Raw genomic sequence first — 17,466 nt, 5'->3', positions numbered from 1 at the left:
TATTATTCTTGGAGCCTGCAGCTCCTCTGTGGTTCTGTTGCTACAGCCAACATATTCAGATTGTATTTCAATCACTGCAATATGAGGCCCAATACAAACCTACACTGGTATTTTCATACGAATATTCTAGATTTCCATCACAAAAGTTTTCTACACAACACATTGGGATATACATAACTGAATCTGATACCACCTTCACAAATAAAGCTGCAGGACAGCGGTGAATGACAGGCAGCCTGCAAACAGGTCACATGTGGGCCCTGCTGACCAGAGTAATTCCCCTCTTCCTAGTAATTCTGACAGCACAGTGCACTCACAGAGTCTAAATAGCAGGTTAGACTGTGCTTGGAGAGTGACGTCTTCTCATCTGCTTCCCCGGCAGTCATGTAATAGATTATCCTGCTTGAAAACTTCATGCTTATGTGCCCGTTCCTTTGTGTACCCCTCTCCACTAATAACTTAAAGGGTCACCTTGAAAATAAGTCTATAAATACATTTTATACACGCTTCACTTATATGAAGTATACAGCGCAAATCATATTTTCTACTTACAGTGTTGTCCGATCTTGTAACACATTTTTATAAAGTATATTTGGAACGTAAAGGAAAAAATAAAGGTCTAACTATTGCTCTCTATATATTTTAGGTTAATAAGGGATAACTGTAGTCATGGCAGATTTCTGTGCTAGGCAGTGACTAGGATTGTTAAGAATTTTTTCCTTTCAATTAACTTCCAATTAGTTACAGATGGGATTGAGTTTGTTTCAGTGAATGTTGCCCCATGGAGAAGGACTATGTAGACAATCCATGTCATCTATAGTTTAGCTGTGAATAGTTTGGGATATTTAACTTTGTTGTTAAAAAAAAATTGTTTTTTTAAAAAAATATGTAAACAAAGCAAATGTAAAAAAAACAAAACAAACAAAAAACAAAAAAACAAACAACCTCAAAAAAAACAAATAAAAAAAGCAGTTCCCCTTTAAGGCACTCTCTCCCCAAATCCCTATGACCTATAACAGATCCCAGACTCTGGGGGGAATACAGGTCTGGACATTGATGAATTATTTCTGTCCGTGGTCTGGTTGTTCTGGTGCATTAGTTATACCACCCACAATGCATTCTATTTTTCTTCCATTATACAAAGAGCGTCACTTGCACTCTATCCCTATGGAAAAAGGGTCAGTCCAAGACTTCTTCACATAGCACAGGACAGACATGGGCAGGGAAGAGGAGTATGTTCACATCAAGCATGCATTAGGTGAAAAAGGTCATGTGTACAGGAATCTCTTATTTTTCCCACAGGGATCAATAATATCTGTCACTCCTATGTGTCTTCTACATATAGCAGAGGAAAAACAGATGTTGCATAGGAGGATTAAAGCCACATTCAGTGTAACTGTATATACAAAGCAGAACCAGAGGAAACTTTATGTTAATGGTCACAAACCGGTACGTGTGCCCAGAATCCAGTAACGTCTTGATTACGCTTTGCCTAGTGAGCAATGCCCTTTACCTCACCAGTGTTCAATCACGAGGATGTAGTAGCTGTGAATTCCATCTGTGATTACAGCACTAGAGCCTGGCTTTCCTCGGCTCGCTGCTAAAATTTGCTTTGCATAATGTATTGACAAAAGCGGAGTGGAAAGAAAAAAAAAAATCTGTCCGTATTAGAAAAACCAACTTCTGGTACAAAAATGAATGTAAAAATATGCAGTGATTGATAGTGTTGTTTTAGGAAAGCAGCGGGAAGCACAAGGCTCCCATCATGGATATTATTAGCAGGTTATATACAGATTTTGTCTTTTTTAATAGAAGTTATCTATTGGTAAAATCCACAGACAGATTTCGCTGGTCAGATGTTGATCCTCTGTGATGCAACAAGGGTGAAACAGACCGCAGTTTGATGTAACTGTGAGCAAAGTGATTGCAAGATACAAACAGAAGACCCTGGCGCCCCGTCAAAGTGTCAAAACAAAAAGGATTTAATTACTATTCTTGCTGAACAATAAACCTTCCGATTTGGGGACCCTTAAGGTTCACTATGCATTTGCCTCTGTTTGACAGCTGGTGCATCCTTTCCCCTGAGCTATTAAGAGTCCCAGCTCTCCCTCCTCTTTCCACCACTTCACCGTGCATCCCCAGACTCTCTCTTGTCAGTTTAGAAATTACATACAGAATGCTGAGATCTTTAGAAACAAAAAAAAAAAAAAAAAAAAAAAAGGCATTTTGTGTTAGATGCTGCAATTGACTTCACAGTGATATTCTACAATTAGGACTCAGAAGAAACACTAAAGTAACTAAAAGAAAACAATAAAATAACCCTACTGTGATTTACATGGCAAACAGCCAACATTGCAACGGTTACCACAAGGCTTATAGATTATTTTAACAGAGTTGGCATAAGGCATGCAGGTTCTGTAAGTCATACAGAGAAATAAAAGAAGGTGAACGAGTGGTCACATGTAAGGGAGATTTACTTTAACCAATACGGTTACTAATTCCACTAAGTAATACACATGAAGCACATAAATGCAAATGAGTCTGTCATGACAATGGGAGGGGCACGTTTCTTGAGTACGTATAATTAACCGCACAAACTGCAAGTCACAGCCTCACTATCCCCAGGAAATAAATGGTTACTCCATGAATTGCTTTCCCTCTATCGCTTCAGCACATTTTCCCACGGAGTGTCGATTTTTATGGCTAATGATTTTATCATCTCTGCTGCTCCCAGCATATTTTTTTTCTTACAATCATAATTGGGTGGGTGTACCAGGAATGCAATAAATCACTCTACAGGGGTAGGGGTGGGGGGGAGGGGGTGCTCTCTATCCCAAAATATATTTGTAAAATGAAAAAGGAAGGTGGTGCGTAGAGTGCTATTGCGATTGTGTGGACATTTAAAAGCAAAGAAATGTGTGGTAACCCATAGCAACCAGACAACTGTCTTCATCAGTTTAATATTAGACTAATTAAAGCAAAGCTCTGATTGGTTGTCTGGTATACTTGCGGCTTGATTTACAAAAAAAGAAAAAAAAAGAAAAGTTGACTGAATTTCAGTTTTAGCACAAAATCCTTATAGCCTGGGCTGAACTCTCTTATATCTGTTCAACATTGGTTCAAAGGGTCAGACAGACTCCGAACTAACCAAAGGAAGTGGGTGTCTTTGTAACCGACATGAGTGGTGCTCCCCTGTTGTGATTTGATCACTAGAAATGAGGTGAACAAAAGTTCATTGATCGCAGTGTGTAAAGGAATGGGGTTTCCACATCGCTTCAGGGGTGTCCCACCGGAGTTACCAGACTGAAATGTACGCTTTTTCTTATTCTGAATAGTAAGGGCGTTTTGCACCTTCAAATAAACTTATTTACTGGCCACATCCTCCAGCAACTTTTATTAAGTACATTGTCATATCTCCCAACTGTCCCAATTTTGGTAGGACAGTCCTGAATCACGAGCCACGAAAGGGGCGGGGCTTGCATGAAACCGAGTGCAGTTTTGTTAAAACGAGGACATTTTAAGGGTGTTTTGGACGGGGCTTGTTGGATCAGAGTCAGGGCTTATGTCCCAATTCTCAGCGTCCCAATGGTGGGAGGTATGCAATGTTTATCTTTTTCTTCTTCCTTCTGTGCCCTAAAACCATGCCTTTATATAATCAGATTGAGTTGTTTATATCGGTTGCCCTTGAATACCACACAAAACTTATCTGCCGACAACGTAGAACAACCAGCAAAGAGGTCTCATCTGAATGGACATAAGCAACTCTACCCGATCATATAAATACAACATGGCTAAAAAGCACATAAAAAAAAGCCCTAAAGATAAGCATATTTAGTAAAAGTTGCACAATAGCATCTATAATTAATTAAAGTTATCTGATGGCGGAAAACCCTTTAAATCATTTTCAGTGTTGTACCAAATGTTAAAGTGAATAATGAAGAAAAACAAAGTTGCTATGAATACAATAAATACAGCCTGTACCCTGTGCGTCTTCATTAACAGAGCACATCAATCACACTAACACTCGTGTTCTTAAGTGTCACTGAACAGCCTAAACAGGTTGTGGTGACAAAAGTCACACAATGCCTCACTCTAAAGTACTTTATTATTACAAGTGTACATCTGTCCCCCATAAATGTATATTTGGGCTGCTGATGCCCCTTTGAAGCAACATACTAGCTAGCACAATAGACTGCACACCCCTGTCCTCACTAGTACAATGTAAAGTGAGTGGAAGAGGAACAGGAGGGTCATTTACCAGAGTCCTTTCTACATCGCGGGTTGCAGAGTCGCCTGCCCTGCGGACTTTAGAACCTTATAATGAGGGAGACCGCAGCCTAATCTTGGCACGTCCCGGGTTAGCGGACTATCGAAATTTTCACCGCTCTTCCCTGTGGCAGTGCACATGTATAAGAAAGAGATAAAGAGAGAGAGAGAGAGGACGGCCGGTGAGACAGGCAGAGAAGGTACACGACACACACATTGTTCCTCACAATTCTGCAGTGTGTAATCCCATATGGGACAAGATCATATAAAGTTAAGCGTGTATGCAATTACATATAGAAAGTTTACCTATGCCTAATATTCTAATACAGTTATATAGGGAAAAACCCTATATACAGCTACCAAAACCATAACCACACTGCTATGTACCCAACCCCGATATTTTAAACTTTTAAAAAAATAAAATATATATTTTGTTCAATAAATTTTTGAGCTCTTGCACAAGATAAGTTACACTCTTACTTTTCCTCAGTTGCATGAAACCAGTCTATTAAGTGAATAATTTACTATATTACTATCCTTCTAACACCTGCAGCAATTGAATCCAACTGGACAATGTGAAGCTGTCAGCTGACTAGACAAGCCTGTGGCTCCGTCCAATCAGATTCTGTCCTGCAACAAAGCACAACACAGTTTGTGTTCAAAATTCTCCAGATTGTCCTGTCTGGAGAAGAATCTGTGATGCTTATATGAAGTATTAACTGAACCTACGCGTGTGGGGGAAGGTTGTTTAGGGTGTGAAATGACCAAATTCCTGGCTCTTACTTTTCAATAAGTCAAAGAGTTGTCATACACCACATATCAATTCCAAAACATAAACCCCATATCACATGATACAATAGATTAAGGATGTAGTGTTCTGAAACTCGTGCTTCTGCACTTGGTATCCTTAACAGATGTGTGCTGTGCTTTGCTGCTCAGTGTTCGTGCATTGAATTTTCTAAGAGAACCCTTAAATTTGCATCAACCTCTAACGTGTTCCATAGTTTGACCTTTTCTGAACCATTATCCTAAAAGACTTTTAGCCAAAACTCAAGTGAACCTAATACCTCAAACCATAGTTGCCTACTCTCCCGAAATGTCCAGGAGACTCCAGGATTATAGACAGACCTCCCGGACTCCCAGGGGAGCAAGTAATTCTCCCCGAAGGCCAATCACAGGCCTGCAAAGTGGACGGGGACATGTCATGATGACACAAATCGTTTCATCAAGCCCAGCCTAGAGTGATCAGAGGCGTGATGATGCGATTCGTGGCATCCTACGTTTTGCAGAACAAAGCCCATTTAAACAAGACTGTTCTGCCTAAATATGGACAGTTGCGAGGTTTGCAATGACAGGATGATCCTTGCAGGCTATTCCTTTTCACAACACTATTAACGCAACAAGATGCACACTTGCTTACAAGTCCTGTTTGCGGATCTTTAAATGTAAAGCTAGCTCCTTAGCACATACGTAAGCTGAACACGCACAAAAATTTATCAGAAGCTTGCTGGACCATTTGGCTAGATTTGTTGCTGCAACAGCCACTGGCAACAATGCAGGATTTTCACTTTCTTGCATAATCTAAAATTACAAGTGGAAACCCACAGGAGAAAAGCTAGGCATAGCATGAAGCGTAGCAGGAACCAAAGGGAATATGGAAACAGGCATGCAAATGAGGAGCAGAAACGTGCACCATTTTTAAAAGATCCAATATACCTCTATAGGGGATTTGTATGCGGGGGGGATAGAAATGGTCTGAGAATAGAAATAACATTTTTAAAAGAATAACTGGAGAAAAAAATATGTTTGACTAAAAGTGCCTACAAATGAGACTCAAGCAGCAAGTGTTATTACTATGCATATTTTAGCGGTTGTCAATCTCTGGTTTGCAGGGACAGTCAATTTTTTAAATTACATTTTACTATGGTCATGTCATGCTGGGGATGTGGAGGGATGCAGTGTCCTATGTTAGTTAGGGATAAAATGACTCATATAGATAAAACATGCCCAGCCAGAACGTGTACCAAGAAATTGCATACTGATGCTGTAAATTCAGGACTGCGGAAGCTTCTGCCTGTGTGTACGATCCCTTATAGGTACAGAGATCACTGAAGGTGATGGGACACACTGCATCCCTGTTCACTCCGGGTACTTGTGTGTACGATCCCTTATAGGTACTGGGATCACTGAAGGTGATGGGACACACTGCATCCCTATTCACTGAGTACTTGTGTGTACGATCCCTTATAGGTACAGGGATCACTGAAGGTGATTGGACACACTGCATCCCTATTCACTGAGTACTTGTGTGTACGATCCCTTATAGGTACAGGGATCACTGAAGGTGATGGGACACACTGCATCCCTATTCACTGAGTACTTGTGTGTACGATCCCTTATAGGTACAGGGATCACTGAAGGTGATGGGACACACTGCATCCCTATTCACTGAGTACTTGTGTGTACGATCCCTTATAGGTACAGAGATCACTGAAGGTGATGGGACACACTGCATCCCTATTCACTGAGTACTTGTGTGTACGATCCCTTATAGGTACAGGGATCACTGAAGGTGATGGGACACACTGCATCCCTATTCACTGAGTACTTGTGTGTACGATCCCTTATAGGTACAGGGATCACTGAAGGTGATGGGACACACTGCATCCCTATTCACTGAGTACTTGTGTGTACGATCCCTTATAGGTACAGGGATCACTGAAGGTGATGGGACACACTGCATCCCTATTCACTGAGTACTTGTGTGTACGATCCCTTATAGGTACAGAGATCACTGAAGGTGATGGGACACACTGCATCCCTATTCACTGAGTACTTGTGTGTACGATCCCTTATAGGTACAGGGATCACTGAAGGTGATGGGACACACTGCATCCCTATTCACTGAGTACTTGTGTGTACGATCCCTTATAGGTACAGGGATCACTGAAGGTGATGGGACACACTGCATCCCTGTTCACTCCTGAGTACTTGTGTGTACGATCCCTTATAGGTACAGGGATCACTGAAGGTGATGGGACACACTGCATCCCTATTCACTGAGTACTTGTGTGTACGATCCCTTATAGGTACAGGGATCACTGAAGGTGATGGGACACACTGCATCCCTATTCACTGAGTACTTGTGTGTACGATCCCTTATAGGTACAGGGATCACTGAAGGTGATGGGACACACTGCATCCCTATTCACTGAGTACTTGTGTGTACGATCCCTTATAGGTACAGGGATCACTGAAGGTGATGGGACACACTGCATCCCTATTCACTGAGTACTTGTGTGTACGATCCCTTATAGGTACAGGGATCACTGAAGGTGATGGGACACACTGCATCCCTATTCACTGAGTACTTGTGTGTACGATCCCTTATAGGTACAGGGATCACTGAAGGTGATGGGACACACTGCATCCCTATTCACTGAGTACTTGTGTGTACGATCCCTTATAGGTACAGGGATCACTGAAGGTGATGGGACACACTGCATCCCTATTCACTGAGTACTTGTGTGTACGATCCCTTATAGGTACAGAGATCACTGAAGGTGATGGGACACACTGCATCCCTATTCACTGAGTACTTGTGTGTACGATCCCTTATAGGTACAGGGATCACTGAAGGTGATGGGACACACTGCATCCCTATTCACTGAGTACTTGTGTGTACGATCCCTTATAGGTACAGGGATCACTGAAGGTGATGGGACACACTGCATCCCTGTTCACTCCTGAGTACTTGTGTGTACGATCCCTTATAGGTACAGGGATCACTGAAGGTGATGGGACACACTGCATCCCTATTCACTGAGTACTTGTGTGTACGATCCCTTATAGGTACAGGGATCACGGAAGGTGATAGGAGTGAACAGGGATGCAGTGTGTCCTGAGTACTTGTGTGTATAGTCGGCATTTCCAGAATTTAATAACAGCAATCTGCAAGGCCAGCTAAGCTGCATTGAGCAAGCGGTGAACGCAGCTCAGACGAACGTACCACGGGCGCAGGGAAAGTGCCAGTGTGCACAATCTCTAAATAAAAATAAATAAAATAAAAATGTATAACAAAGGCTTCATACACACTGTGGATGGTGCAGGCTGCTGCTAGAAGGACTATAGTATTCTCTATAGTAAACATGACCTCCATACTCACTTAAGAGCAGGACACACCTACAGTATAATGCTACTTGCTGCATTTCTGGTGACTACCAGTCAGGGCTGACCCAACAAGCTATGTATTGGACTGAGCCAGCCACTGTAGAACCGCAAGACACGTGTGGGCCTAAATCCTATAGTGGCCTGGAGCAAAGATTGAGCATTGCATAATGGTCACTGCAATGCTGTCTGTACTGTATACAGGTCACTACAATTCCCTTTTTATTGTATATCACTAAGCTTCTCTGTGTATTGCACCAGTCACAATGCTCTCTGTACGGAACAGCTGTCATTAGAGTTCTCTATATATTGTACAGAGGTTACTACAATTCATTATGTATTGTACAGAGCTTACTAAAACAGGCTCAGCATTACAGTGTGGTCAGATGAGGCTGTGTGATTATAGCTATGAAATAACTTTACATATATTTCATTGGCTGTGTACAGCTATGCCCACATTAGATGAACCAAGCCCAAGTTTGCGTTGTGGCGCACCGCTAGAATTGCCTGGTCCATTTACTTCTTTACCCCACGTCAAAAGTTAACATCCCCCCCTAACGTTATCTGTAATAAAACAACATATAATGCACACGATTTAAAACACAATTGTTTTACCAGTGTGTACATAGCCTAGAGACCGTGGATCCTGACATACATTCATTCATTTCAATCCTAGGGGTGAATGTATCAAGCTGAGAGTGTTCGGACGGGTTTGAAAAACCAATCAGATTCTAGCTGTGATTTATTTAGTACATTCTACAAAATGAAAGCTACAATCTGATTGGTTGCTATAGGCAACATCTCCACTTTTCAAGCCCGCCGGAAAACTCAGCTTGATACATTTACATACACACACTCATAATATATATATATATATATATAGTTTTTTTTATTTATTTTACTTTTTTATTTTTCTTTGGGGCATGGGGAATAGATCTGGTGGATCGGGTACCATCTGAGAGAAAGCTTGCAGCCGATTCCCAGTGGCTTGCTTCTTCAGTATAATTATATGCTTACTGATTCCAGCATAGGGATTTCAGAGACCCCACACAATTATACTGGCTGAAATAACAGGGTAGAGGAGGAAAAGTATCAGGCATTATATTTTCCGTGAAGCTGCACGTGAGATGCAGGAGTCTCTGGAGAACGCACTCTGCAGCTTTGAGTCATTCTATGTGAAGGTAGTCAGAGGAGAGAGGAGACTATAATGTGTTCTCTATAGCTCTGCATTTATACCCAGACTCAGAGACAGGGGAAACAAGGGTCCTACTACTTCCGTGTGCCGTGCTACATAATATATGCTGAAATATGACATACAATCACCAGCATCAGTAATACTTAACTACTTATATGATCTCTAAAGCGAAATGACTAAAATGTGTCTTCTGACAATCGCTAAAGCTATTCATTCAGTCCCCAATTCGTTTACCATGGAAATATAGTGCATGGCAGACCGTGGTGGTAATAAATAATATAATCAACATATAACACTAACAACTAAAAAGCCATTACTTGTATCACCCAAATCCATTGTGTTAACCTGGCATTCATTATAAAACTCTTCTACTGAATTCCATAACTTCTTGGGGTTCCAACAACCTTCTCTCCCAGGAAGTGGGCCAGCTCATTATACATTACCATTGTAGATTACATAAAAGCTGTTCAAACTGTCTAGTGAGTTGTCTAAAAAATAAAACAACAACCTCTCAACCAAAGCATTGCTGTAAAAGTGACTGCCACCTGCCAATCACATCTCACAGATTACTACTTATTTTTAAAGGCGTATGACAAGAATCAAAGCGCCTACTGTATTCAGTATTCAAGACTTGATATTCAGGGGGAGCAGCACAGAGTATTACACCTCAACCAACTGCTGTATATCCTTGCCTAGGCAAGTCTGTAGTGGGCCCGACCTGGCAAACATATATCCTAACCCAACCTGAGCATCTAAAACTGGCCACAGAAGGAAAGATTCCATTGCTTCGTTTGTGCAAAAGGACCTCTGTCAAATTGGACTGCACCTGAGAATAATTATCTGTACTCCCGACACTGAAGTGGGATGTAACTCATGGTAGATGTACTGTGAAGTGTTCAGAAGAATATTATCACATGCATTACAAACAAAGGTGACAGGGGCGAAGATTTTAAAAAATAAAAGTGACAGGTACATAAAGACATTAAATGAGGCTAAGTTTCTGTGTTTCACTATAATTCATCCAAGAGTAACCATATCCTTCATACAGCTTAAAAAATACGTTTGGTTGAAAATTGTTGTAAATTGTAAACACAAACTGTAGTCAAAGTGGAACTGTTGTTCATTAAACTAGTCCATCGTTTTCAACACAGCCGAACCATGTGAGTGATGGATACTTCATGTCTGCAGCTGTCTGAACTACAATGCCCAAAATGTTCTGCAGTCAGCTGTGATGTAAGAGACGAGGAGCAGCAGCTATATCATATACACAAACTAATGATTTAACCATTTGGCCTGTGATGTCCAACGGCAAATGTTAACCACAGGAGCTTGCAATCAACTATAGTAAATCAATGAAATTGTTGCCTTTACAGTAAAGCCATTACCAGAAAAAATAATACTTAAGGGCCTAATTAAATTTGTCAAAGAAATAGCATTATCCACATTTAGGCTGTTGCTTCATCCATGAGGCAATGTTATGAAAATATTCAGTAGGAGTTCTCCTGAGGGTATCAGATAGCAGATCAGCCTGCAGCGGCTGCGTTGTAGCCAGCCGTGGACTTCTGGCATCAGGAATTTGCAAGCGAGCTATTGGCAGATATCAGCTGCTGGGCTGTTTGCTATCAATGCGCATTAACGGCTCTCGAGCATGGGGTAACTTACAAGGCCATCACAGGCGACCACAAGAGCCATCAACCCCGCTGCCAGCACAAGCTATTGATTTTCTTGTCAGTAATCTAAAGACTAAACATCTATTCCAGTGCAGCTCTCCTGCATGAGGCCAATCACCGGCCTGCTATTGCCAGTTACTTTGGGATGCTGACTCACAAACTGGAGCAGAACCAGCACCCAGACCCACAATGCACTGGGCCGAATGATAGATGTACAAATGGCTTTCTGCAGTACAATCAAATGGATTAACGAATGATAGAAAACAAAACAAAACAAAAACATCGTTGATTTGACTTTCCTCTAAGAAATTGAGCCAGCGAAAGCATAAAAAAGGGGACAAAAATACATAAATTAAACTGACAGAAAAAAAAAAAGGATCGATTGATAAGAAGAAGGCATATAAGAATAAAATTATACAAAGGGACAAGCCAGGAGGAGAATAGACGAGGTGTGCAGCAGGAGTTTCTCCGGAGACCCTTTCGGCAGATTGAAGGCAGCTCTGAATGTGTAATTACTGGGGCTCAATAATATAAGATGTAGAGCGTATGTGCGTGGTTAGCGGGGTGGCCGGGGGAAATTCTCCATCATTAACCTGCCCGCATAACATCTCCAGCGGTACGACGAGCAGTGCTGATGGGATCAGGCCAAGCCCCTGAGCAATTACAGGCCAGAACTAGACCTTCTAAAATGATCCGCTTTATAGGGCTGCTCTTAACCCTTTCCGGAGGCTAACGCACAATAAAAAATACATTTGTTATAGATATGCCAATGAAATAAAACACTGATGGGCGAAGTTACATAATAATAGCTGGACGTCCGCCAACATTTTTCTGTAGGTGTAAAGCACTGACTAAGGGCAAACAGTATTAGATGGGATTTTTCATTATGGTTCTTAAACCTAAATGTGAGAAGCTATTACATGGCTCTTAAATTATGTATTAGCAGCATTAGATGGCTTAGTGCTTCCATTCTTATGCAATACGCTGCTAATTGGGGTTGAACTTTACAACCTGAAGATGATGTTCTGCAGGAAATGGACTTCCTGAAGATGAACATATTGTACTACACAGTGTTAATGGCTGGCCATAGAAACATCACCTTCCCCGTAAAAGTTTAAGTTGCTCGAGAACGATTCAACATAAGTGTCCTATATACCGTGTATTTTATCCCTGCAAGTAACTCTGCAGTGAAGTGGTAAGGCCATTGTGCATATACTCAGAGCTGGATGACACATGTATATGCCTGCAGAGCAACAGGCCTAACGCACCGCTGTTCAAGGGGCATTAAATAAGTGGTCAAAGGTCGATGGTCAAAGGGCAACATACAAGGATAAAGGGACAGACAGCAGAGCATGACTGATAATTTATAGTACATGGATTCATGATGCTATAGGGCACAACAAACACCAAGGGGTAAATGTATCAAGCTGAGAGTTTTCCGGCGGGTTTGAAAAACCAATCACATTCTAGTTATCATTCATTTAGTACATTCTACAAAATGAGCGCTAGAATCTGATTGGTTGCTATAGGCAACATCACCACTTTTCAAACCCGGCAGAAAACTCTCAGCTTGATACATTTACCCACAAATGTGGCACTACATATACCAGTGGTTTCGCAAACTGTGCGCCAAGGCTCCCTGGGGTGCCTCTGCGATCTTACAGGGGTGCCTCGGCCAAGGCCAGTGGTAAGCAAGGCAGGGGGACTACTTGGTAATTATTTTGGCTTAGGGGTGCCTTGAAAAATTTATGGAAACCCTGAGGGTGCCTTGAACTGAAAATTTTGGGATCCACTGACATATACCTGTCTTACTATCATGACTATCAGAAACGACCAGGTCATTGCTCACGGCATAACCGTTTAGTGGTTGAAGGTGGTTTTAGAGGTGTACATGATCGGGCATCACGGTGGCTCAATGGTTAGCACTTTTGCCTCACAGCACTGGGGTCATGGGTTCGATTCTCGACCATGGCCTTATCTGTGTAGAGTTTGTATGTTCTCTGCTGTGTATGTTAGGGAATTAAGACTGTAAGCTCCAGTTCCAATGGGGCAGGGACTGATTTGAGCGAGTTCTCTCTGTACATTGCTGCGGAATTAGTGGCGCTCTATAAATAGCTGATAATGATTGTAGGAGTGAGGTAACATTACTGACATACGATGTCTGTTAGATGACATAGTGAGCAGCTGGTCCTAGAATACAGGCATTACAGTTGAATGTGGCTTTTCTCAGAGGCCGAAGGGGATGCAAATACAGCATGACATACATTCTATACCTCTCTTATGGATGTTTAAAGCATGGGCAGATTTAAGAAGATTTTTTTCATAAAGGCAATTTTGGAGCTAGATAAATCTAAGCTGCTGTGGCAAAAATGATTGGTCTTGCACTGGACGTAGATATCATGATTAGCTATTGAAAATCACTGCTATCCTTAAGCCTTTTATTTTTTAACCAAAATACTATGGAGACTTTTTAAACTGTAATAAACTAAGCAACGTTTGCAAACGAACCTTTGTGCAAGATGGGGTTACAATTAGTCTTCCTGCTAGATGGGGCTCATCTAAACAGCCACGAGGTGTCATGGGAAAATAATTTTTGGCAATATATAGGTTTTGCCTTTAATTAATAAGTTCTTATCATACTTGTCTACTCTCCTGGAATCTCCAGGGGACCCCCAAATTTCGGGGAGTCCCCCTTAGAAGTCTAGAAGTTGGCAGAGCAGAGACAAGATGACGCAATTCACTGCAAATTTTGTAATCTGGTGTCATTTGGCATAAAATAAACAGCCAACCCTGCACTAAATGTAGCATTTAGTTTTAGCTGAAATGTACTCTATTAAACATATGGTACAATGCTGACAAAATGCCACTGTGATTCATCCTTAATGCATGCATGGCGGCAGGAGCCCTAAATACGCCACCTGTTCTACTCCCACACCTGTCTCGTGGTTAGGAATGCTGTGTTACCATGTGTTGGCCATAACAGGAAAATACATCAACTATATCGTTTCAAATTGGAGGCAGTGATTGACATGGTCTAGTTTTGAAGCAATTGGGACTGGATTTTGATGACTTTAACTAGGGACCTTCCTGCTTTTCAGAATTGACTCATCTCTCTTCTAGGAAGCAAATCAACAATTACTATTGCTAGCGCTCCTACACTGGTCATTTCAGTTGGCTGCTTTAAGAGCAGCAGAGTCAAAGGGAAGACAGAGAATGTTAGAATGTTTGTATCGGACAGCAGATAAATCAGTCAACTTACAGTGTAAGAGAGGAAAAGAAGGTTGATGTGAATGAAATAAAGAAATAGGAGTGGTTATGGCTGGATGTGCCAATAGGCACATCATTGGCATGGTCAGGCACTAGCCCCATATAGTCTTTATATGTGCCATGAAAATAAAAGTCTTACTGCCAGGCACAGGCCTGGGGGTGGTTTACTATGCTCCAAATTTACAGTAGAAAATGACAAAATTCATATTGTGTAAAAACATTCTATGAATGCATGTGAGTAAAACATCCCTTACTTCATTCTGAATGAGTATTTAAATGTCACCATGAATGCTTTTGTCTCTTCAGCACTGATGCTTTGGGGGCTGCCCGGGGATAGTTTGTATGTATTTCTGATAGGTTAATTTGCTTGGGAACTTAGAGTGTAAAGCTCAGCAAGGGTAGGGACTGATGGCAATGATTAAACAGGTTTAATGTTTTTAAAACAAAATGTAGGTACTATAAAAAAAATAAAATACAAATATATACTTCAATGAACTGCAAACACTAAACAACATGCTCTACATAGAGCAGTGATGGGCAACAGGTGGTCCAAGGTTGACATGCGGACCCCCAAGTCTTCACCTGCAGCCCCCCCAGCCCCTTACTGCTTTATTGTCAGATTTATTTCTTGTTACAGTTTCTAATTATTATTTTTTTTAAAAGCTTGATATGTTATCATACATCTCAACATTTGGACAGGGAGCGTGGCAATGTCACAATGGGGGCGTGGCCACACAACGGGGCGTGTCTTACACTTTTGAAGCGCTAGGCTGCCCTGTTCGCTCCTCCCCAACTCTCCAAACACCTTAATTGCTGTGTGCACCAGTGCACAAGGCTCCTGATCAAATGGGATGGACAGAACCCTCAAATTGGGACTGACCTGCCTAAATCTGGACAGTTGTGAGGTATGTGTTATTACAGATAGGGGTCTACTTTTTGATTAAATGTACTTCATACCGAGATTAAAAGGTTATTACCTTTATGTGGCCCTTTTGAAGGTTATATGCTCACACCATGAGGCCCCTGAATGTTATCTGTATGACCAATACTGAGAGCGTATATCTCCTTCATACGGTTCACATATTTCAGACTTCTCAATTCTCACATTCATTTGGCTATATAAAGCTTTGCATGGTGCTATTTTTAAATAGAATTCTGCAACAATAAATAAAACCAATCTGAGTATTTGCATGTGAAAATGACTCGTCAAGGCTCCCAGCATGAAAAGAACAATACGTCACAGCACAGAGAAAACGTCTCTACTGCGGCCTCTATTCTGAAGTGTCAACAACATTACAGTGTGGGCCGAACTGCAGGAGTCTGAGCAAAGCATCTTTCTGTCCTGCAGCCATTTGTCTCATTGTTTGCTTTTCATGTCGGAGACTTGCCCTGGAAGCTCAACATTAACACTGATAAATGACTTCTGAAGGAGGGCGCACTGTTTAGGTTAATCTGAATAATCACTGATGTATGACAGTGTCACAACCTGGCTTTTCTTCACATATTCACGACTGTGACATATTTCCCACATTTACAGCGCTACCCCCAAGGGGCTTTCGCTTTTGTCAAATTAGCACATAGGAAGCTTTGCATTGCTCCCACCTCCACACACAAAACTCTAACTACGAAAAACTGAATGACATGCCCCTATGCATTTTATCATCTTCTTATTTAATCTACCTTTGATTACCATTTATTTGATCGCTGACTGGCTAAAAAAAAAAATTCGGATAATCAAAATGGCTGCTAAAGTTTAATCCAGGAAAAAGTTTGAGGAATCCAAAATGGCAGCTACCCTGTGCTGCTGAAGGAAGACATTATAGTTGGACAACTTCCTGTTTGACAGACTATTACATCCTTAGTTACTTATGTAAAACACTGTGCTGACAGCTTAGCTATGCTTTAACAGCGGATCTATTGGAAGTACAGTGCTGCAGGGCAGAGTCCAGCTACCCTGCTTACACTCAATGGCAATACGCAATTGTTGAGTGCTTGTGACATCATGGATAATAACTTAGGAGTCTCCTGAAAAGTCTGGGAGAGTAGGTAACTGAGTTTCGGGTAGTTCCTCCGGACTCTCAGGCCATTCTCCCCACTTCCTAGCGATGTGGGTGGAATGGGGCCACTTATGCCGTCGTTTGGCCCCACGACAGCCACATTCTGACGCAGGGACGGGGCCAAAATACAGTCAGGGACCGTTGTAACGTTGGCAAGTATTAATAATAGGATAGCACCTTCATTCTAGATATGACCCTTTTGCGTTGCTGCATATACAATAACATTTCCAAAAACAAGCTTTCAGGTCTGATTTGCAGGAAAGTAAAATGATTGTGAAAGTCCACTGTAAGATGTTTGACATTGGCTATAATTGCTATTTAGTGGAGAGCAAAGTGATGGTCCACTGTTGGCTCATGAAAGGTTCACTTCCGCAGTCTTAATTGGGGTGACTGTCAAGAAGTTTAAAAGTACACATAAAAATAATGTCCACCCATGACCAAAATAAAGAGCTCTGGGAACTTTTAAATAAACCTTTGTGACAACTCGTTCTTGTCCTCTTTAAATCTTACAATCATCTTCTCTGAGCCAATAAAGGGTGTTACGTTTTACTTGTAAGAGTGACTAGCACTGTGTGTGCTGGTACCAGGTCTTTTATTTCAAGCAAGTTGCATTTCAGGTTTAGTGTCATACTTGCTGTAAGATAAAAGAAAAGAAGTGTTTTGTTTGGTATGCTAAATATTTTATAATCCATTAAAAAAAACCTGAGATATTTCTAAATAAATAAGGACAATATTGTTTTCATGGACAGGAGAGAAGCGGACCACACACACACACACACACACACACACACACACCAGAAACACGGAAAAAAGTGACTTTCTTGTTTTAAGGCTATTTTGCAAT

At 41.4% G+C, this 17,466-nt stretch overlaps 1 protein-coding gene and 1 long non-coding RNA gene across 8 annotated transcripts in view; both read right to left on the bottom strand.

Moving 5' to 3' along the window:
• The window catches only part of LOC142150173 (uncharacterized), a 433,251-nt gene that overhangs the window by 213,732 nt on the left and 202,053 nt on the right, over window positions 1–17,466 (bottom strand). The gene's annotated exons all lie outside the window — the stretch shown is intronic.
• PCDH1 (protocadherin 1) overlaps window positions 1–17,466 on the bottom strand; it is a 142,389-nt gene that overhangs the window by 7,106 nt on the left and 117,817 nt on the right. The window contains exon 5 of one of the 7 annotated variants that reach the window (XM_075210008.1): window positions 4,259–4,391. The exons of the other annotated variants lie outside the window; for them this stretch is intronic. Coding sequence (XP_075066109.1) covers window positions 4,270–4,391 — 122 coding nt within the window. The 3' untranslated portion in view covers window positions 4,259–4,269. The remainder of the gene's footprint in view (window positions 1–4,258; window positions 4,392–17,466) is intronic. 7 annotated transcript variants of the gene reach the window in all.

This window comes from Mixophyes fleayi, chromosome 4 (assembly GCF_038048845.1).
Source record: "Mixophyes fleayi isolate aMixFle1 chromosome 4, aMixFle1.hap1, whole genome shotgun sequence".
Taxonomy (NCBI): domain Eukaryota; kingdom Metazoa; phylum Chordata; class Amphibia; order Anura; family Limnodynastidae; genus Mixophyes; species Mixophyes fleayi.
Note: the sequence above shows the minus strand (reverse complement) of the source record. Positions and strands in the feature narration are given on the sequence as shown.